Source organism: Tamandua tetradactyla, chromosome 24 (assembly GCF_023851605.1).
Source record: "Tamandua tetradactyla isolate mTamTet1 chromosome 24, mTamTet1.pri, whole genome shotgun sequence".
In the NCBI taxonomy this organism is placed as follows: domain Eukaryota; kingdom Metazoa; phylum Chordata; class Mammalia; order Pilosa; family Myrmecophagidae; genus Tamandua; species Tamandua tetradactyla.
The window spans coordinates 32,819,669-32,842,368 of record NC_135350.1 but is presented as its reverse complement, the minus strand read 5'-3'; the positions used below and the strand labels follow the sequence as shown (position 1 = coordinate 32,842,368).

General features: G+C 34.5%; 1 protein-coding gene across 3 annotated transcripts in view; it reads left to right on the top strand.

Annotated features, from left to right (window-relative positions):
* GRID2 (glutamate ionotropic receptor delta type subunit 2) overlaps positions 1-22,700 on the top strand; it is a 1,588,850-nt gene that overhangs the window by 1,277,106 nt on the left and 289,044 nt on the right. For all 3 annotated transcript variants that reach the window (XM_077142855.1, XM_077142857.1, XM_077142856.1), the window contains one exon: positions 14,921-15,059. In XM_077142855.1, coding sequence (XP_076998970.1) covers positions 14,921-15,059 — 139 coding nt within the window. The remainder of the gene's footprint in view (positions 1-14,920; positions 15,060-22,700) is intronic.

Sequence of the window (22,700 nt, the reverse complement as noted above, 5' to 3'; positions counted from 1 at the left end):
ATTTTGTACCAAATAAACATTTTTTACTTTAGTTTCACACACAAGTTAAAATTTTAAAATATTAAACACCATATATACAAATGTGAATTTTAAAAGAAAGATGAGTATAAATAATTTGAAGAGTTGGAAAGAAGGAATTGCTATTTATAAGCACCTTTATATGTATTGTAATTACCATGAAACTTTAAATGGTAAGTTAGAGAATCTTCTCCCATGTATAGGAAATTGCCATTTCAATTACACATTCTAATATCTTCTAGCCTATATTTGCTTATCTGCAAATAAACTTGTCAGCCAGTTCAGAACAATAACTTGTCATTCAAAATCAAGGGAAATGTCAACACTTCAGAGAGACATTTGTTAACAATAGAGAAGTGATATTACCTATCCCCATTTGTTCAATAAGTGATGCTATAAAATGTATTGAAAATTCTTATCACTTGTACAAGACATATAAAATGCATTTTTCACCAAATGACTTCTCCTCATAGATTCTGTCCAGAGAAAATAATTCAGAAACTTAAAAGATAACATGTTTGAACATATTTTTTACAAAATATGTAATAGCATAAATTTCAGAACATAGGAGGATATTTCAGTAAGCTATAGTACTAATGAGTGATGAAATATAATTCAGCCATTGTAAATATAATAAGTTGGATACAAAAGTGTAAGCCTGGCATGTGATATGACTATTAATTTATTTTAATTACCTAAGAAAGATGTCCAAAAAGAAAGAGATAAAAAATATTGCCCATTTTATTGAAATGGTGACATTATCACAGATTTATTTCTCCTTTATTTCCTTAATGCAAAATCTTTACAGTGTTATTATAATATTTGGAGTAATTTGAATTTTCCTACTATGAGCTTGGGGATACAATGGGCGAGATTTAGAAACACAGAGGCAATGTGCTTCACTGTGTGTTTTAGTTTCCTAGGCTGCTCAAGCAAATGCTATGCAAAGGCATGGCTTATATAATGGGAATTTAATAGCTCACAGTTTTAAAGCCAGGAAAAAGTCCAAATCAAGGCATTATCAAGACAATGCTTTCTCCCTGGAGAAGGTGGCATTTTGGGGCTGGCTGCTAGTAATCTTTGGTTTTTCTGTCACATGTCAAGGCATATGGTGGCAACTCCTATTCTCTTCTGGGTTCCATTTCAGCTTCTTGCTTCCTGTGACTTGCTCTCTTTCTGTCTGAGTTTCATTCTGCTTATAAAGGACTCCAGTAATAGGATTAAGATCCATCCTAATTGAGGAGTGCCAAACCTTAACTGAAGTAACTTCAACAAAAGTTCCTACTTACAATGGGTTCACACTCACAGGGAAGGGTTAAGTTTAAGAACATGTTTTTCTGGGGTACATACAGCACCAAACCACCACACTGCCCAACTTCATAGGAAGGGCAAAAAATGTGTGCTGAACTGCAAAAATGTGAGAGGAATGTCTCAAAGAATACTTCCCAATTGCACTTTTTGGCAATGATGAAAATGCTGTCTGCCACTCTCCAGGATGACAGTCACTAGCCACATGCAGCTAAAGAGTACTGGAAATGTGGCCAGTGAAACTGAAGAAATTAGTTTACATTATATTTTATTTTAATTTTAACAGCCACATGTACCTTGTGACTACTGCATAAATTAGGACACCTAACTCATAGTGTAATTTGCTCTGTAATCAGGTAGCAATTACAATCTGCTGCACAAAAATAAAAATAATAAAAAGAAAATTTTAAGCACTTTAATATAATACAACCTTTAATGTCTCTTCAGTCATTATATGGCTAAATATTGTTTTCCTAACTACATGATCATATTTATCAATATTTGCCCAGTTTAGAAATTTTGGCACAAAATGAATTGCTCTTTTTCATCAGTTAGTCATTTTGCCATAGCCAATTATTGTATTCCCATTTGTTTCTTCATTTCCCCTCCTTCCTTCCTATTCTCCTACCATAATCTCTTCTTATAAATTGGATTTGCAAAACCATCCTATAGTTTCACTTTTCTCAAACTTCAGTCATTGGAGAACATCATCTACACAACTTTTGCCATGCCTGCATTCTATTGCTATTAATATTTTTTGGCATTTTATTTTGAACAAATTTTAGCTTAATAGAAAAGTTCCAAAAAGTGTATAAAGTGTGCCTATATACTGCTGCCCCAGTGTCTCTAATGTTAAAATCTTGTGTAAAAATAGTGCAATTATCAAAAACAAAAAATCGACATTGGTACAAGATTATTAAATCAACTGCAGACTTCTGTCAAATTTCAGCTGCTCTTCTGCTTTTATCCTTCATCTACTTTGCTATCAGTAGTAATATATTTCCTTCAATCACTTAACATTTTTACTTTATTCATTCAACAAATAAATATTTCTTAAGTCATGCATTAGTGTACGTACACTGAGGGTAAAGTAGTATCATGTTAGATAAATTTGCCATCTTCCTTGTGCTTACACATAAGTGTGTGTTGGGAGGAGTAAACAAACATTTAACACAATCATTGAATTATATAGGACATTAGGAAGTGACATATTATATAGGGAGTAAATGTAAACAGAGAGTAACTGAATGGGATGAAGCATAACATATTTTAATATAACAGTCAGGGAAGATCTTACTAATAACTGACAAATGAGGAAAGACTTAAAGGAGGCCAGAGAGTGAACGATCTGGATACCTGGGGGAAGGTTATTCAAAGCGGAGGGCCAGTAAATTCAAATACCCTGGAAAAGAACATGCCTAGTTTGTTTGAGCAATGGGTTGTGCAATTAAATAACTACTTAAGGGAATTTCCAATAACGCGGCAGCTATGGGTTGAAGGGAGACCAAGAAGCAGAAACAGCAAGTTCCTGTAAGTCTGTGCTACCTGCTTGTACAGTTGTTTGTGTCTTCCAGACTTGTTTGGGCTTAGTCTCATAGATACTATTTATATTTTACAATGGATATGCCATGTCCATTGTAGACATTTGGTAGATCAGATAATATACATTTCATGATGGGAGTTCCAGGCTGTATAAGCAGTTAGCGTTGTCCAGTGTCCAGTCTCTACCAGAATCCAGTAACAAGCCAGAGGTGTTTATCAAATAAAGAATGATTGAAGACAGAAGAAAGCATGAACTTAATCCAAAGCCCTAGGGGCTCTGTTGTGTCAATCCTATTGGCATTTACCATATAGCATCCCTATCTACTTTAGATACTTCCAATTCCATTGGTCCTGCTGGGCCATAGGGCCTGTTGACAGAGCAGCCTGCACTGAAGCGTAGATCCACTTTAGAGTCTTTTCTTTTTCTGAGTCCTACCCTTCCTTTGTGTAGGACAAAGGAAGTCCTACACAAAAGGCTTCCTTTGTGTACCTGCTAATGGCAAGAGTAACACATACAGATGCCTTCAAAATCCAAAGAGTTCTTTAAAAAAAGGTAATGTTTTTTTCTTTCTGGTGGGAAGTGCAAGGTGCAGTATGTTGCCACTACTTCTGGAGGGTTATCACAGCATCCCAAGAAACTTTGTCTACATGATTTCAGGTCTCTGGACTTTTGTGGGGTTTATCCTCAAGTCTATAGCCTGTCTGGGGGTTATTGAGATGTTCAGGCTGCTTTGTTATATCCTGCTTTGCAGGTTCCAATATCATAGTATTATCCCTATAATGATTCAGCGTGCTTTTCTCTGGATATCAAGATGCTCAAAGACCTTTCAATTGTATTATGGCAGAAGCTAGGAGAGTTATCATAGCCCTGAGGCGAGGCAGTAAAATTGTACTGCCGTCCTTGACTTGTGAAGGCAAAATTCTTCTGATTATTTTTCTTATAATAATGGAACATCATTTGCTATGTCAATATTTGCATACCAGCTCACAAGGACTGTTGTTTTGTTCTAATAAAATGCCATATCTGGAATTTAGCTGAGATTCACATTGCCTCCATATTATTCGCAACAAAGTTTTTCCAAGAGCCATCTGGCTTTTGTACCAGTAAGTTAAATGAGGATGTGGTAGGAGCCCTCACTGATCTCAGCAGTTCTTCTAGGGTTGAGGTTTTGTTTTTGGTTTCTTACTTTGTCAGCAAGAGGCAGTTTTTAAGGGATTTTTGCTTAACCCTTAATTTCTAAAATAGTTCTTAGGAAACTATTGTGGGGATTCTCCCAGAGACTAAGTCTATTCTTGCTATAAAGCAGGACTGGGGAAATAACCACAGGATAGATTTGAGGTTCCATTGGACCCACTATTAGAAGGGCTTGAATCAAAATTTCCCCTATTACCTGACCTCCATAGGCCCCCATTCCGACTAGTAAATCATGCCATTTTTGTGTCCTTGGGATAATATTAGGTCAAAGCCAATATCAACTAACCCCCAGAATGACGGGGTATTTCTCTTTCACAGTCATTGTGCTAAATGCCCATAGGTGCCTACAGGACAACCCTAGTGGAGGACTCATGAGATACACGTATAGATATATGGATATATGCATCCTAAAAGATTCTGGTTTCTCCTTCAATAGTGGGATTCAGGTCTTGTAAACTGGCTCAGGTCTGGGAATTGGTTAAGACGCTCCAAATCCCTACTAAGTATTAAAGATAGGTTTCTCTCCTCAGATCTAGACTTGTTTTCTCCATACATAGTTAAGAGGCATCTTAATAAGCTGCCCATCAATTTCATCCTGTGATCAATAAGCGAATATTATAGATCGCTGAAGATCAATGTTCTCCAATTACCATAAATAAACAGCCATGGCATATTATGCCAATTTTACCTGTTGCTGATAGTTGAGCTTCACCACCTAGTCTCTACCAATCTGGGATACTGTACTAATTTTGATATCAGGAAATCCAATCACATTGCAGCATTCCTCAATGTCATCTCAGGCCTACAGAGCACAAGTACACAGAACTCTTCAGAGATGCATGTCCCTACCTTGTCCTGCATTTCCTAGTACCTTTGTGTAGGGAGTGTTCTGTGGATCCTCTCTCTTGGATATGCAAGGGAGAGGGACATGTTGTTTAGTACAGATCCATTCCAACGTTCCCACCTCCCTCAACCTTTATAGTATGCCATAGAAGTGGATTTCAGCCTCTTTCTTTATTGCTCCAGTTTTCAATTAGCCAATTTTACAAACCACATCCACCACCACCCAAAATATCAAGCCAGCACATTAAATCTCAAATCCCAGATCACTACTACTAAATATATGACAATATATTTACCCTAATCAATTCTTACACTTCAAACTCTGTGCTCTAAAATTTTTATAAATGGGCCTTATACTTCCCTGACTTGGTTAGGCTAGTGTCTGACTTGTAGCCTAGAGGAAATGAGGGTGATGTGGGTGAGTTCAGGAGAGAATTGTGATCCCCAGGTCCAGTAGTTGAGAACCATTTATGTGGGTAAAGCTGATTCCCTCAGATGAACTGAGAGGTTGCTTCTAACAGCAATGGGGCATGGGAGGTTTAGAAGTTCACATTTCTCGCCCTTACCTTAGCTTGAGAGAACTTTCATGGCAGAAGGATTGGTGATTGAACTGTGTTACCCTTGCAGCCATGCCTTAGTCTTGTCCTCAGCCATATCTTCTCTGAACCATAAAATTAAGAGACTTATTCTAAGGTACCATCAACACTTTTAAATTTTCCATGTGTCTGAGCTGGATATTCACTGCCTTCAAGTTCTCCTTTACTCGTCATATTCATTCTGAGATTTCAAAGTAGTTAGCTGGAAGCACAATCACTAAAATTAGTATTACTGCAAAGCACTCTACCTGTACTTCATCACATACCAAATGTTAGTCGTTATTTGAATAATCATGATGTAACTATAAGCTAATTTATCAGTCTTCTATTTTTCACCAATATGCTCTACTCAGATATGTGAGCTTTCTAATCCCAGATTCCTATTATTGTGGCTCAATTTCCTGGGACTATGCATGATACTAGATGGAAAACAGATGGCATATTTGATCTGGGCAATTGAGGAAATTTACTAAAGGCATTAAAGGGACAATTAACAAGGATGGAGGTGGGGTTTCGAGGAAATAACAGAGATTGGTGCCCTATCAATTAGTTAGAGAGGGGAGTATTATCAACCCTAGGCTTGAGGAGCAAGAGCAAGGACTTGTTACTGGAACCTGAGAAAAGGGCTGAATGAGCTGGCTGTCCCAAAAGGAGTATAACCTTCAATGGAAGGGTACAATCAAATGCTTTCAAAACTCATTTGATGTATTTCCTCCCTCTGTATAATCATGCCACTAACATGATATAGTCTCAGGTTATTTATATCCATTTGTTTTCAATTTTAGTTTTTTAATTTAATTTTTTAACTATATAAAATGTTTACACGTTCCAAATTCAAAGCTAAATAACAAAGTTCAATCACAGAAATCTTAATTCCATTCTTATCCCTTCTATTCTGCTCCTTCATCTTCCCTATGTTATTATTTCACTGCAGTAGTTAGATTCAGTTTTCAACTTGGCCAGGCGAAGGCACCTAGTTCTGTTGCTGTGGACATGAGCCAATGGTACGTGAACCTCATTTGTTGCTAATTACATCTGCAGTCGGCTAGGAGGCGTGCCTGCTGCAATGAATGACATTTGACTTAATTGGCTGGTGCTTAAATGAGAGAGCAAAATGTAGCACAGCCCAAGCAGCTCAGCATACCTCATCTCAGCACTCACAGCTCAACCCAGGCCTTTGGAGATGCAGAAAGGGATCACCCTGGGGAAAGCTTTTGGAACCCAGAGGCCTGGAGAGAAGGCCAGCAGAGATTATCTTGAGCCTTCCCATGTAAGAAAGAACCACAAATGAAAGTTAGCTGCCTTTCCTCTGAAGAACTATGAAATAAATCCCCTTTTATTAAAAGCCGATCTGTCTCTGGTTGTTGCATTCCGGTAGCTAGCAAACTAGAACATTCACCCTTGTTTCTTTTGAAAATATAAGCATATTTCCCTCCTTTCTTACACAAATGTGCACTCTATAAACTGTTTTTCACCTTGTTTTTCTCTGGAAGTTTCTTCTGATTGCTTTAATTTTCTAAGTGAAATAGATTTCTTCATCAACTGAGTATGAGGATGAGGAAGAGTTGTTGGGTATTAGAGAAGAGAGAAAAACTGAAACAAGTGTCTAGAAAAGTGCAAGAGAGAATCTCTAGCAAGATGTAATGTGACCTCAGATCACTACAACATGGGTCCCCATTCAAGGCTCAATTGAAGTTTGTGGTGGTGAATTTAAAATGAGCTATACAGCTGCATGTTATTCTACAGCCACATGCATTGTTGATACACACAGTAAGGCGAGAGTTGGATTTGACTTGGTTTGGGAGAATTTCAAAAGAGAATTTCAAGAGAAATTCAAGAGACTTTCAAAGGAGTTGAGAGTGAATGCCATGAAATGATTTTAATGAATCACTTGATCTAAACCATGTAAGAGAAATGTATCTATGTGGCCTGGTGACAGTGAAAAGGCAGTGGGGTCAATGGATCATAGATCTTGGTCAGACAGTAAATGTGACAGAGGGAGGATATTCATAAGTTCAAAGATGGCATGGGAAAGTAGAATGATTGACATTGAGATTCTAGAGGGATTCAAGTTATTGCTATTAGAGGTTATATTCACTATTATAAATACAAAAGCAGTATCATTTGCATTAATTAGAAAACAACTATAAGTATAATGTAAATGAAATGCTAGTAAATTCTAATTAGTTTCTGTGGTCTGCCAAAAGTAGTTTTAGATCTGCCTTCCCTATTTTAAAAATGGCTTAAAAATTTTAAAGAAACTCAGGCTTTGTTCTTGCCATGATAAAAAATATAGAAAGAAAATTGTAAATGCATTAACTTTTTCAATATAACACGCTGCTATTATTTCTTTTTCTTTTTTTGGCATGGGCAGGCTCTGGGAATCGAACCCGGGTCTCCAGCACGACAGGTTCTGCCTTAGCCACCACTGCCCTGCCCACACAATGCTACTTTATCTTCTCCCTTCCTACCACCTAGAGCCATCTCTTCTACCAATATAGACATTCCACATTTTGGGAAACCTGCCCTGGCTTGCAAATGGGTTTGATATAGCAGACCTACAGCAGCAAACTGCACTGCTAACTCATGTCCCTTTCTTTATTCCCACGTCTTCCACCAAAAGAAAAAATTTTTAAGTATTTACAAATCTGGTCAGAGCCAGTCTCCCCATTTGACTATTTACCAATAATCCTCAAAGAACGAATTAATATGTAAAAGTGGTTGACATCCAGTAAGCACTTAGGAGATGTTAGTTACATTGTCTTCCATCCTTGAATGTAGAATATGTTTATACTGGCAGTGATTTCCATAATTAATTGCCAACAGTATCCTACTTCATTTTTTTAAATTATGAATCTGTAAGTGTAAGAAATTCTAATATTTACTGATAAATATTATTCGGTTTACTTGAACACCTTCTGTTATCCTTAATATTGATTTTTTTCTATTTGTTATGAAGAGCTTTAAGCCATTTTGCTAGTAACTTTGTTCCAATAAGGACCCAACCCTTGAAAAAGGAAATTTTGTAAAGAAAAGTAATAATTTTTCTTCTATTTTTTTCTTAGTCATATTTCATAGAAGAGTTCAACAGTTCCAATTATAAAATAAAAATTTTCTGAGTCTTTAATGCTACGAGAACCTGATTTACCAAAAACAAATTGAAGAATCTTATGATAATTAATTACTCTCAGATTTTTAGGCAAACACAAAGACGCATGTGTACTCACACAGAATAGGATTTATAGCAACAATTTTTTGCCTGGCCTAGGTGGAATTAACAAGTTTCAGAATCTTGCCTGAGGGCAAAACATTATTTTATTTCTCTAACTTTTATAAATAAGATAACATATACAGTAGCAAGGTTGGTATATTTTTAACTTGGCAAACAGTTACCACAAACTGCAAATCTGTCCAGGAGATCCTCCATACAGCAGAGGGGATCACTTTAGATAATGCAATTTCTTTGTTCTCCTGCAATGTGAAATCGGGAGACTAGATACATTAGGGGTTGCAGGAATCAAAGTACCCAACTTAAGAGACATGCCTTTAAAGGGCCCTGAAATGCCTATTTTTTGCCATGATTTAATTAGTCAGGTGAAATTTTGTTTCTATTTTAGCAGACTTTTTTTTTTTTGTCTGTTACCTGATTGTTCCTGGATATGTAAAAAGATATTCTTTCAAATTGTTAACAAAGAGAAGCAAAAAAAAAAATAGAAAAGGAAAAGGGGAAAAATGTTTTTGTTAATACCTACTCCTCTCTTCTTTGGTTTGGTTTTTTAATTATGAAACATTATTTACAGACAGAAAAGTGCACAAAACTTAAATATGAAGCTCAATGAATTACTGCCAAATAAACAGCTGTGTTGTCAGTCCAAAGACAATGATAGCAAATTACCCCTGACCCAGTTCCCACTGACCACCTCCCAACATTTTCCCTCCTTCTTCCCAAAGGTAATCACTTATGGGACTACATACCACTATCATTCACTTTGCCTGTTTTTGGACAGTTATCATTCATAGTGCATTCTTTCACTCAACACTAGGTTTGTGAAATTCATTCATGGTATTATGTGGAATTCAGGTTCGTTCATTTTCATTGCTGTATAGCATATTCCATGCTATGAATACGCCATAGTTTATTTATTTGTTCTACTCTTGATGGGTGTTTAGACTGCTTACAGTTTAGGGTTTTATAAATAAGGCTGCTGTGAATATTCATGTGCACATTTCTTGTACCTAAGGAATGGAATTGCTGAGTCATAAGACTGCATATATTAGTTGTCAGAGATGGTGCCAAACTGTTTTTCAAAGCAATTGAACCAATTTACTATCCCACCAAAAGGGTACAAGCATTCTGGTTGTTTTGCGTTATCACCAACACTTGTATTGTCCGTCTTTTTATTTTAATCATTCTGGTGGGTGTGTGGTGATATTTCATTATTCTTTTATTACATATCCCTAGTTAATAATGAGGCTACCATCTTTTCATAAATTTACTGGTCATTTGATTATCTTCTTTTGTGAAGGAATTTTCCTACTTTTCTGATTGTTGCCTGTATCTTTCCCTTATTGATTATAGAAGTTATTAATATATATTGATGATTTTTGTTAGATATATATTTTGCAAATGTCTTCTGCTATGATTTGTCTTTTCATTCTCATATGATGTCTTTCAAGCTACTTGCTATTAATATAGTTCAATATATCAAACATTCCCTTTGTTGCTAGTGCTTTTTGTGCTCTGTCCAAGAAATTTTTTCTACTCAAAGTTGTGAATATGTTCTCCTTTTTTTTAAAATTTATTGTTTAATGTCTACATTAACATGTACAAGTCACTTGGAATTGACTTTTGTTTACAGTATGTTAGGAGACAAGCTTCATTTTTTTTCACACATATATATCTAGTTGATCTACTACTGCTAAATAAAAGACTGTCCCTTCTGTACTGCCTGGCAGTGCCTTCTAGGCAGGTGGGCATGAATCAAGTATCCATAGATACATGGATAATTTTCATTGATTTATTTGGTCTATCCTTGTAAAAATAATACAGTGTCTTAATTATGTATAAAGCTGTAGTCAGCTAGAACCAGTCTTTCTCTTCTCCTGAACAATACCTTGCTCTTCTGAAATTTCATATAAAATTTCCATTCATTTATACAATATATACCCCCACATATATACAGACATGCTCATTCAAAGAACCTGGCAATTTACCAAGTCTATGAGTCAACTTGATAATTTGTGATTTTGTAATAAAGAGTCTTTCAGTCAATGAACATGATGTATCAAGTTAATCTTCTTTTATTTCATCCCAAAAAGTTTTTGTTTTTCATGTAGATTTATTTAGCATCATTTATTCTTGGCATTTGATATTCTTAATGATATTGAAATGATATTATTATACACTAGCAACAATTAAGACATGGAATTAAAAAATACATGCCATTTCAACGTCATAATTGATTTTTAAACTTTGATTCTGTATCATAAACTGGTAACCAACTTATAATTTTAGTAATTTATGCTATATTCTTTTGGATTTTCTACATACACACTTATATCTTCTCTAATTTAATCACTTTTATTTCATTATTTCCAATCCTTAAGTTCTTTCTCGGTGTGTCTTTTTGCATTGCACTAGTTAAGACCTCCAATTCAATGTTGAATAAAAGTGTGACAATTAGTGAACTTTAAGGCAGTCTTCAAAAAAATGCTTATTTTATTAATAAATATCATGTATATGTTATAGGTTTTCTAAAAGTTCTCTATATGAGAATAAGAAAGAATGTTTAGTTTCTAATTTGCTACATTTCTTTCCCCTTAAGACTGAATGCTGAATTTTACCTGTGCTGTTTTTACATCTACTGAAATGATCATATGATTTTTCTCCCTTATGCCTCTGATATAGTGAATTATAATGATTGATTTTGAGATGCCAGACCAGGCTCAATTCCATATAATAAGCCCGGCTTGGTTGTGATGTCCTTTTATATATTGCTGTTTTCAGTTTGCCGATTTATTTAAGAATTTTCTATCTATAATCATGAGAAAGGTTGGCCTGTAATTTTCCTTTCTTGTAATTACCTTGTCAGGTTTTGGTATTAAAGTTATGCTGTCCTCACAAAATGAATGGAATAGTTTCCTGCTTTTTTAAACCACAGGAAGAGTTTGTATAATATTGGGGTTAATTATTCCATAAGGATTTGGTTGATTTTGTGAGTAAAGCCTCCTGGCCTTGAATTTTTTCAATGGAAATGTTTTGATTCTGGATTTAATATATATAATAGTTGAAAGAGCATTAATTTTTTTCTTGGGATTTATCCATGTCATCTCAACTTTCAAATTTATTGGCATAAAATTGTACAAGTTATCCTCTTTTACTCCTTCTCATGTCAGTGCAGTCTTTAACAATATATGGTTTTTATTCCTGTTACTTATTTTATGTGCCCTCACTTATTATCTTGATTGGTCTCAACAGCTCTTTAAAAAAAAACAGATTTATTTTGGATTAAATGTACTATTGTGTTTTTTAAAATCTATTTCGTTATTTCTGTTCTTATATTTATTATTTCCTTCCTTACATTTTCCTTATGTTTTACTTGCTGATTTTTTAAATTTCTTGAAATTGAAAAGTAGCTCATTAATTTTTCTGCCTTCTTTCCTTATATATACATACATATAAATTTCCTCTACATACAAATTTAGCTACATCTCACCAGTTTTGCTATGAGCTATTTTCATTATCGTTCAGTTAAAAATAGTTTTTATTTTTCCTGTGAGTTTTCATTTTCTTGTGACTTAATTAAAATTGTGTTTATTGATTTCCAAGCATATGGGAATTTTCTGATTGTCCCAGCCCACACCCATGTTAGCAAACTCCAGACCACAATTTTTTGTAACAACCTAAATTTTGAAGGCTGTCAAAGGCTTTATTCAGATTCTCAACCTCTTCTTCAATTGGTGCATGCCTTTCAGGGAAGATTAGTCCCAAATGCCAGGTCATGTCTGGGTTTTGTATTTCACAGTATTGGCTCTTTAATTTTTAACTGCTTTATAAGCTCCATGATTTTTATTACTGGTTTTAGCGGGAGGATTGTTCTAAATAATCTAGACCACCACCACCAGAATTGGAAGTCAGGATTCCCATTACTTTCAACATTTGATTTCTAAATGCAGATATATACTTTATTTGCATTGTAAAGGAATATTTGAATCCCAAAATTGCAAATTTCATACCACAGATGAAGAAAGTATAACAAATATTCTTTCATATGGTTGATGACAACTCTAATAAATGCTAAAACTAAATAGAAACAAACCTCCAATTGACTTTTTAAGTCATAAATGTATTGTTCTACTTTAGTTGTACATACTTACATCAATTCAGTCTTTAGCTATAATCGTATTCAGATTTTATTATTTTTTCAATTAGTTGTTTTGCCCAGGAGGCCCCCACGTGGATTTAAAAATAAATATTTTTCTTTTACTTATATCTTTTAAAAGCTGAGTGACTATTTCCTTTGCTATGAAGAAGAAAGCATGTAAAATGCATTACAACTGCTTCTGGAAAATGTGTTCCAGATATCAGAGGTTAGCCTGTTGTGAATTCAGTACATTAGGAAAACAGCTCAGATAATGGCCAAAGGGTATGTTGATGCTGCATTTAGAATGTAAACATATTAGACTGTGAGAACTAGTGATTGGAGTAAAAATCTGCCCTATTGATACAACTAATTAAACCCTGCTGGGTCTTTCACGTATTGATGTTCCTAGGTAGAGGTACTATTTTATCTCTTTGATTTATTTTTACTACTAGTATAAGAACTAATTTACTTTAGAGGAAATATTAATATTTAATAAGAGGCATCTAGTCATCCAACAAAATACTATCCACTTAATATGGTACAGAAACTGTTCCAATATTAGGAATTATTTGATAAAGGATAAAAGTAAGCACCAATATATAAAACATATAATAAATTACTGTCTGATAAGTTTGGGAGTATCGGGTTGAGGAAGTTATTTTTGATAGAGTGGGGATGAAAAGTTGAAGAGCATCGTGAAGAGGTGTCATCGAGCAGAAAGCTGAATAAATTGAAGGGTAAGTCACCTGGATGTTAAAGAAAAGAGAATTCCAGGAATAAAAATTTGTAGCTGCCAAGACACTGGGTTAGAAATCAAGAAGTATCCACAGCAAAAGTTAGGAAGGCCCATTGAAAAGTAGTTAAGAGTCAAGATTTGAGAGTTGACCTGAGATCGTGCATGTAGGGTCTGGATGGCCTTGGAAAAGATTTTGATTTTTGTTCTAATAGTGACACAAAGCCACTGGAAGATGTAATCAGAAGAGGACCATGATCTTATTTTCAATTTTAAAACTATGATGATGGACCTAGGAGTAGTAGTGACCAGAATGGGAAGAGATGACATTGGCTTGGACTTGTGTGGTAGCAGTGGAAATGATGAGAGGAGGTAGGATTTGGGATATTACGAAGGTAAACAGAACAGGACTTTCTACTTGATAAGACGTTGGGTAATTCCTAAGATTTGAGTCTGAGCAACTGAGTCAATGTTAGAGCTATTCCCCGAGTGGATGGGAGTTCATCTGAGAGTGAAAATAAGAGTTCTGCATTAGATAAGATAAGTCTGGGATGTCCATTAGATTCCAACTAGAAATCATATAGGCATTTGACTCTAGCTCTCTAGAGAGTGTGGGGCTCAAAATACAAATTTGAAAGTCATCAGCATATACCGTTGATGTATACAAAGTCAGGAGACTTGTTGAGATTTCCCAGGATAGGAATGTGACATAAGTAATCTAAGGACTGAGTGAAGGACATTCCATCATATAGAAGATGGAGAGGAGAATTATGCAATGAGATTGTGTAATGAATTAGGAGAAAAAACAGGCAAATATAATGAAATATATTGATGTTGAAGCCTACAGAAATATGTATGACTATCAGATCATTGATAACTTAGGTTTCTCAAGAATTTAATCAAAAACAATTGTTTCAATATTATATATTGGATTGGAAGTTGGAAAAGTTATATTAAATATATGCGTAACAGCATTGATATCACCTAACTAGTGAATAAAAAAGCCCATGGAAAGTATATTCCATGATTATAATAAGAGAGAAATTAATTCTAGGGTTGTACAGAAAGGGGATGAACTATCATTTAGACATGTTGCTATTAAATACTTATCATACTTTTTTGACTAGGTCTTATGTTATAGTCTAATAAACATGAATTAAATATGAAGTGATGAATATAAGCAAATATAGAGTTCTATGCTGACATGAAGTAGGAAGATTTCTCACAACTTAATAGTCACTTTGGTATTGAATTTATATGACCCAAGAGTCTCAATAAATGCTTATTAATGTTCTTTTAATCTCTTTTCTTCTTTCTGCAGGTGGGGAAGTCCCATACACAACTCTGGCTACCCGAATGATGATGGGGGCTTGGTGGCTATTTGCTTTGATTGTCATTTCATCTTACACAGCAAACCTTGCTGCTTTCCTCACTATCACCCGTATCGAAAGCTCCATCCAGTAAGTAGACAAGGATTCTAGTAGTGAGGAACATGAAAAATTATTGAATTGTCCAAAGCTATCTGAGAATAAATATATTGTATCTGATAGCATATTTACATCTTTCCTTTTATTAAAGCTTTAATTTTTATGATACTGCACAATGTCAGGGGATAATCAGACTCCAGAAAATATAGCATCGGTGGGTTTTTTTAATAAAACAAAATTTGGGATATAATTTGAAGGTTGCTTTCCCCTTTTTCCAGGAAGGATAACATATCTCCAGAACTGCAGCCTTCACAAAGAACCAAAGTATCTGGCAATAATTTAAAAAGGGATAAAAAGGGGTCAGAACCAACAAATACATATTTGAAGTTTGATATTATCAGTCTTTGCCTAGAATCTGTCCCAATTTTCTCAGAGTAAACAGGTGAATAACCATAGATGATTGAAAGATAGATAGGTGGGTAGATCAATCGATAGATAGATAATAGATAATTATAGCTATAAATAAAGAAAGCCTGATATTTCAGCAACCGCGTTCTATTTATGTCTTTACTACATTATAGTTAGATTGCAGCTGAATACAGATCATCATTGCTGTTGTTTTCCCAGCCAGCAGTAATGATGGGAAATGGTGATTAATCATATGCACCTACTAAAATCCTTGAATATAAGAGCCAGGTGACAGCTTAAGTGTTATCAACATCAATGTCTCAATTCATAAATACATTCCCAGGAGCCCTTAAAACCCAGGACCTTTGATTCACCATGACCAATTTTGCCTTTGTGGTTTCATGCTGTGAAATCAGCACCAAATGCGCTTTCTGCCTTATTAGATACACAATGTTATATGTTATTTTAGGAAATTTTCCTGAAAATGTTTATTTATCTGAAAACAAGATAGCTTGAATTTCCCTAAAAGTTGAAGAACATTCATTCCTCAACAAGGCTGGCAGTTCAAAATCAAAATAATTAGATATGCTGGGGAATGCCTTAGGGATTTATTTATTTTATTCTTAAAAGAAATCATAAAAGTTTTTCTTACCTTCAAAATAATGTGGAGTTAAAGCCCATTAGTAACCACAAAATTGTTATAGCATAATAATAAAAAATAAGTTCAAGAATTAATGATCTTTGAAGAAATAGCATGTTTCTCTTCAGGTTTTGTGGTATATAAATTGAAAATCCAAATTCAGCTAGAAATACTAATAGGCAGTCAATTATTTCATCCATAATGAAAACAATGCATCTGATTTCTCACAGTGTTTTCCATGTAATTTCTGTGGTACAGAAGCTTCATACTCACCATCTCAGTCCCTTGTAGCCAGTTCTACAGTTGGTATAAATTAAAAATGGAATGGTTTGACGTTCATGGGAAACGTATACTGATGACCCTATCAGCATCATATTTTAATCAATAATGAAACCGCCAAGCCCACAAAATCAATGAAATAAGCAAAATTAAGAAAATAGTATTTATTAAGCACTTACAAGATGCCAAACTTTGCTCTAAATGTTTTACATACATTGGCTCACTTACAGTCATTCTGAAACACATACAATGAATAGCCTATTCTTCAAATGAGGAAAATGAATTTGAGATATAATTGCTCAAATTCATGCATACAATAAACGGTTGTGTAAAGACTAGACCTTATATCTGTCTGACTCCCAAACCTGTGTTGTAACTGCCACACTAGTTCCACCCCACACACTTGCCCTTTGGTATGACCAATTAATTCTTTTAAACAGCATCATATATTATCAATTGCAAAGTATAGGGGCATAAAGAATAACGTTCTCCAAATCCTCAATTGGTCTGAAGAAATAACTCATACCAAACTTTAAACTCTGTCCTATAACTACTTGTTAAAATGCACTTGGAAATTTATTGCTTTTTGGGTATATGTTATATTTCATAATTCAAAAGAAGTGAAGGTAGGTGATTCTTATGTTGGGTCAATTCTTCAGGCATGCATCTCAACATATGCTAATTATATCTATAATTGATATCTGCCATTCAAAACAAAATTTCTTGGCAAATACAATCAATAGAAATCATATTAAGAAAACAGTTTTTAAAAATTTAAATGGATTATTTTATCTCATTAACATACTTCTTATAAGTTATATTGATAACCTGTCAAATTTCTTGTGTACTTAAAGCAAAAAAACTCACATAATTCAGATTAGTCTTTGGAGCACAGTTTAAATACATGAATGAAGACAAATTTACATAAGCTTATGGATTTTATACATTATATAACAACAATAATTATAATACTAATAAAAATCATAGCTAAGACGAATTGAGAATTTATCATGAACATGTGGTATGTTAAGCATTTTACATGCATTAGCTCATTTATTCCTTAAAATAACCCTTGTAAAACATGTACTACTATTCTGTTGTTCCCATTTTAGAAACGAAGAAACTGAGATTTTGGCAATTGAATGTCAGGATCACATATTGAATAAGTGTCAGAGCTGGGATTCTAACCCATGTCAATCTGATACCCATCCATGGTCTAACTCATTGAACTCTTTGCCTTATCGTGTGGTGGCTTCTACAGTTTCTTAGCTTGATCTGATCTGCTGTTTTACTGAGGCTGCAAACATCATCTTGTGTGTGTGTGTGTGTGTGTGTGTGTGTCCCTGAACTATTTAGTAATTACTAACTTTACCAGCATCAATCTCTGTCTAGGCTTTTGTATAATAGCAGTAGAAGTACATGCCTCTGTCAATTTTTTACACCCCTAGAATTTCTCTTAAATAAAATCTAATGGAAAAAGATCATAATTTCATCCCATGTTTACCTCAGATATAATTTCATGATCCAAAATAACTGAGCTCTCATTTTTAAAAACATATTCCTTTCCAGTGCCAAATGACATTATTAAAAGTCACCAGTGGGTCCAATAAATCCCCACCTTCTTCTAATCTTATAAGTACACTGATTTCGGATGGAGAAAATCAGAGCCAAATAAGTTAAAGAAGGCTGATTATTTCCCCAAATTTAAAGATATTTTCTAATTTCATGCCTCAGCTATGTTGGTAAATATAATTGCCTTCGATGTTTTCTTGGAAACATTCACAGTTCCATTTGTAACTAATGCCAATGTTTCTTGGAAAATTTTAAGGATGATTTTTCTAGGAAAAGACAAGAAGTTTTTTCACAATGTCATCCACTGTCACACTTTTAATCATTTATATTCAAAAAGTGTGTTCATCACAAAAGAAAACAGTGCCTGTTAATACACCTTTCCCCCAGCCCAAATTTTCTGTGCCATTGACACATATATTACCAACCACATCATCATTCCCCAAATTCATAGTTGCTTCTCCAGACCAGGATGGACAGAGAGTGGTTCGAGGGATGTCAGTGACAAAGAGAGAATGAACAGCTTTTTTTGAACAGGTGGCTCAGAGAAACTCTTATAGTTTGGTTAGAGAAATGCCATAGATTTCTTAGGAAACTGAGTATTTCTTTAAAAATTGGCCCCATTTTCAAAATTAGGTACTTATTGTAATTTTAACCTTCTAGTTGGCACTTGCCATTAATAAAATTTTTGAAAGTGAATTTTCCCTCAAAAAGATAACCCGAAAGTTTAATGTCATATTCCCTTGAAGATGGGGAGCATCCAAATATAACTGTATTCTGCTGCATGATATGATGTAACATGACAGATTGATACAGTTGGGAAAAGACAGTATTGGCATGTTGTTCAGTTTGTAAAGGAGAAACATTTTTATTTCCTCAATACTCTAATGATAATCTTGAGTCCCCATTGTTATTAATAGGTAACAACACATAGCTAATTGTTTTCAAACACAAAGAAAGTAGAGTGGACTGTGGAAAACAGGTAACCAGGCAAAAAGTGGCCATGGTAGGATTAAGCATATAACGACTTGAAATATTTCCAGAATAAACATTAGATTACAGCATCATCAATATGAGCTTCTTCAGTCTTTGCTGTGATGTAATTTTCAAAAACAACACTTATTTCAGCATGTATTACACATATAAAAGTCAAAATAGCTAAGAGTGAATCAACTTTAGAGTCAGATTGGTCTTTGGTGCGGAAATTTGTGGTCTTACATCCCTTTAGGGTGTAAGTAAACTTGGGTCTCCTCAAAGAGATCCTAACAGCTCACCATATTTTTTGTGTCCAGTGTATTCATTCTCCATAATACTTGAGGTTTGACCAGACACATGCTAAGAGATGATACTACTACTGAATCAAAGTAATCTTGGATAACAGTTCTTTCCAAGATGATGCAACAAGGGATCTAAACATAATCTGTTCCTGAAGGAGATCTCCTTTCTCCCTAACATTACATTAACAGAATTTTTTTGTGTTGCACTTGGAAAAGGAAAATTTTATATGTATTGTAAGTAGTTTTTCTCAATGCCACACAGTGAATATGAGGTATACTGGGCTTAAAAATCAAAGCTTGTGTTAGGTTTCTGGACCATGCACATCCCCCCCCCCCAAAAAAAAAAAATCTAAGCTTGTCATGAGGTCTAACGGTAAAACCTGGGGAAAGAGAGAATGGTAGCAAATGGTAGATATACTCTTTTTTTTTTTTCATTTCCTTAGCTTTCACCAAGCTATGTAACTTTCTTTAGCAAGTTACTATATTTTAAAATGTCAGTACTACCACACTTTTTGGAAATGGAGGTATTCCTAACTATAACAATTCCTAAATTAATATGTTAACTTCATTCTTTCAGTTTATTTGTATCACATTTTAAACACTGTGCTAGGCATTTACTCTATATAAAGAGATTTAAACATTGTCCCTGAGACACAATCTGGTTGAGGAGATAGCAATGTAAAAGTTATTAAAATTCAATACAAAGAGGGTATGCTAAATTTATTTATGAAATGCTGTGCGAACACAATGAAAGGAGTGATTTAACTCAACAGCTTGCATGGAAAGTAGAAAGGAAAGAAACTATCGGGAGTCCCAGAGTTTCTCCGAGGCATCACTGAGAATTTGATCTTGAAGAATGAAGGAAGGATGGCCAACTACTGAGGAGACAGTTTCAAAAGCAGCAGAGGCACAATATGATGAACAGAGTTTCTAGCAAAGGGTAGATGTTTAATATGCATTAGTTTCCTTCCCAGTTTGGGATGAGCGATGTGGAGTGGAAATGAAATAGAAAAGGAGAACAGGGCCAAATCCAGATAAAGTAGAGAGTCATTAATACAAGGAAATTCTAGAAATCACTCTGCTTAGGTTACACTTCTCATGCAATTTTGCAGAAAATTTGCCTCTCAGGGTCTGCTATTCATGCGCTCTGTCCTGTCTGTCAATCATTTTTAGCCTTGAGTCATCAAAAAAGAAGTCAAACTTATTTTTATTCCATTTTAATACATTTTTTTCTGATTATAAAAGCAATACAAGTCTATTTTGATGAAAGTATAAAAATCTTGACAGACAAAATATTAATACTCCATAAACCATCATGTAGCAATAAACTCTGTTAATATGTAAGCAAAATTATTTTAACTTTTTATTTTAAAATACTTATAGATACACAGAAAGCTGCAAAGATCAAATACAGAGAGTTTTCATATACCCTTCATCCAGTTTACCCCAAAGGTTATATCTTAAGTAATATTAAGTGTAATATAAAAAAACAGGAATAGCATTAGTACAATGTGTGTATATAGATCTATGCCATTTATCATATATGTTGATTCATATAGCCACCATCACAATCAAGATGCAAAACTACTCCATAACTACAAAGCTCTCCCTCATGCTACCTGTTAGCATTACAGTCACTCCCTTCTCCCGATCATCCATAACCCTGGAAATCACTAAGTAATATGTCCTTCATTTCTATAATTATGTCATTTCAAGAATGTTATACAAATTGAATCATACAATATGTGACCCTTTGAAATGGGCTTTTCCCTCCAATCAGCATAATGCTCTTGAAATCCATCAACGATTTTACCTGTAACAATAGCTCATTCCTTTCTATTGCTGAAGAGTGTTTCTTAGCATGGATGCACCATGGTTTATTTAAACACCTACTACTGAATGATATTTTGGTTGTTTCTAGTTTAGGGCTATTATAATGAAGCTGCTAAGACTATTAATGTGCAGGTTTTTGTGTGGATATGCTTCCATTTCTCTGGAATAAATGCCCAGTAGTGTGATTGCAAAGTTATAGGTGCATTTAATTTTTAAAAAACTACCTAACTGTTTTCTAAAGCAGCTGTATCATTTTGTAGCCCCACCAGCAATGGATGAGAGGTCTAGTTTCTCTGCATCCTTGCCAGCATTTTATAGTGTCACTATTTTTTTAATTTTAACTTTTCTAATAAGCATGTGCTAATAGCTCATTGTGGTCTTAAATTACATTTCCCTAATGGCCAATGATTTTGCACATCTTTTCAGGTGCTTGTTTGCCATCCCGTAATCCTCTTTGGCAAAAGGTGTCATGTATTTTGCCCTTTTTATGATTGGATTATTTGGGGGGGTTTGTTTTTGTTTTTTTTTTTTTACTCTTGAGTTTTTGAGTTCTTTATATATTCTTGATGAGAATCTTTCATCAGATATGTGGTTTGCAAGTATTTTCTCCTAGTAAGTACCTTGTCTTTTCATCCTCTTAAGATCTTTCACAAGTTTTCAATTTTGATGAAGTCTAATTCATCATTTTTTTTTCTTTTTATGGATTGCTTTTGGTGGCATACATATGACTCTACATCAAGCCCTAGATCTCAAAGATATTGTCCTGTTTCCTTCTAAAAGTTTTATCGGTTTACATTTTATATTGGAATCTATTATCCACTTTGAGTTAGTATTTTTATTAAATTTGAAATTTGAGTTGAATTATTTCTTTTTCTGGTCTGTGGATATTTGATTGCTCCAGCAGCATTTGCTGAAAAGACCATACTTCATTCACTGAATTCCTTTGCAACTTGGTTAAGAATCAATTAGCCATACTTCTGTGGGGCTAATGCTAGATTTTCCTATTCTGTTTTATTGATCTATGTGTCTATCTCACTGCCAATATTACAGTCTTGTCATTGTAAACCTGAAATTAGGTAGAGTTATTCTTTCCATGTATTCTTTTTCTCCCCAAAATTGTTTTAGCTATTCTAATTTCTTTTCTTTTCCATAGAAATTGTAGAGTAATTTTGTCTTTTTCTACATACACACACACACAATCTTGCAGGGATATTGATAGGAATTGCATAAAATCTGCATATCAATTTTGGGAAAATTTATATCTTGTTCTAGTTTGCTGGCTGCCAGAATGCAATATACCAGAAACAGAATGGCTTTTAAAAAGGGAAATTTAATAAGTTGCTAGTTTACAGTTCTAAGGCCGAGAAAATGTCCCAATTAAACAAGTCTATAGAAATGTCCAATCTAAGGCATCCAGGGAAAGATACCTTGGTTCAAGAAGGCCGATGAAGTTCAGGGTTTCACTCTCAAGTTAAAGGGCACATGGCGAACACAGTCAGGGTTCCTCTCTCATCTGGAAGGGAACATGGTGAACATGACATCATCTGCTAGCTTCTCCTGGCTTCCTGTTTCATAAAGCTCCCCGGGAGGCATTTTTCTTCTTCATCTCCAAAGGTCGCTGGCTGGTGGACTCTGCTTCTCATGGCTATGTTGTTCTGCTCTGCTCTG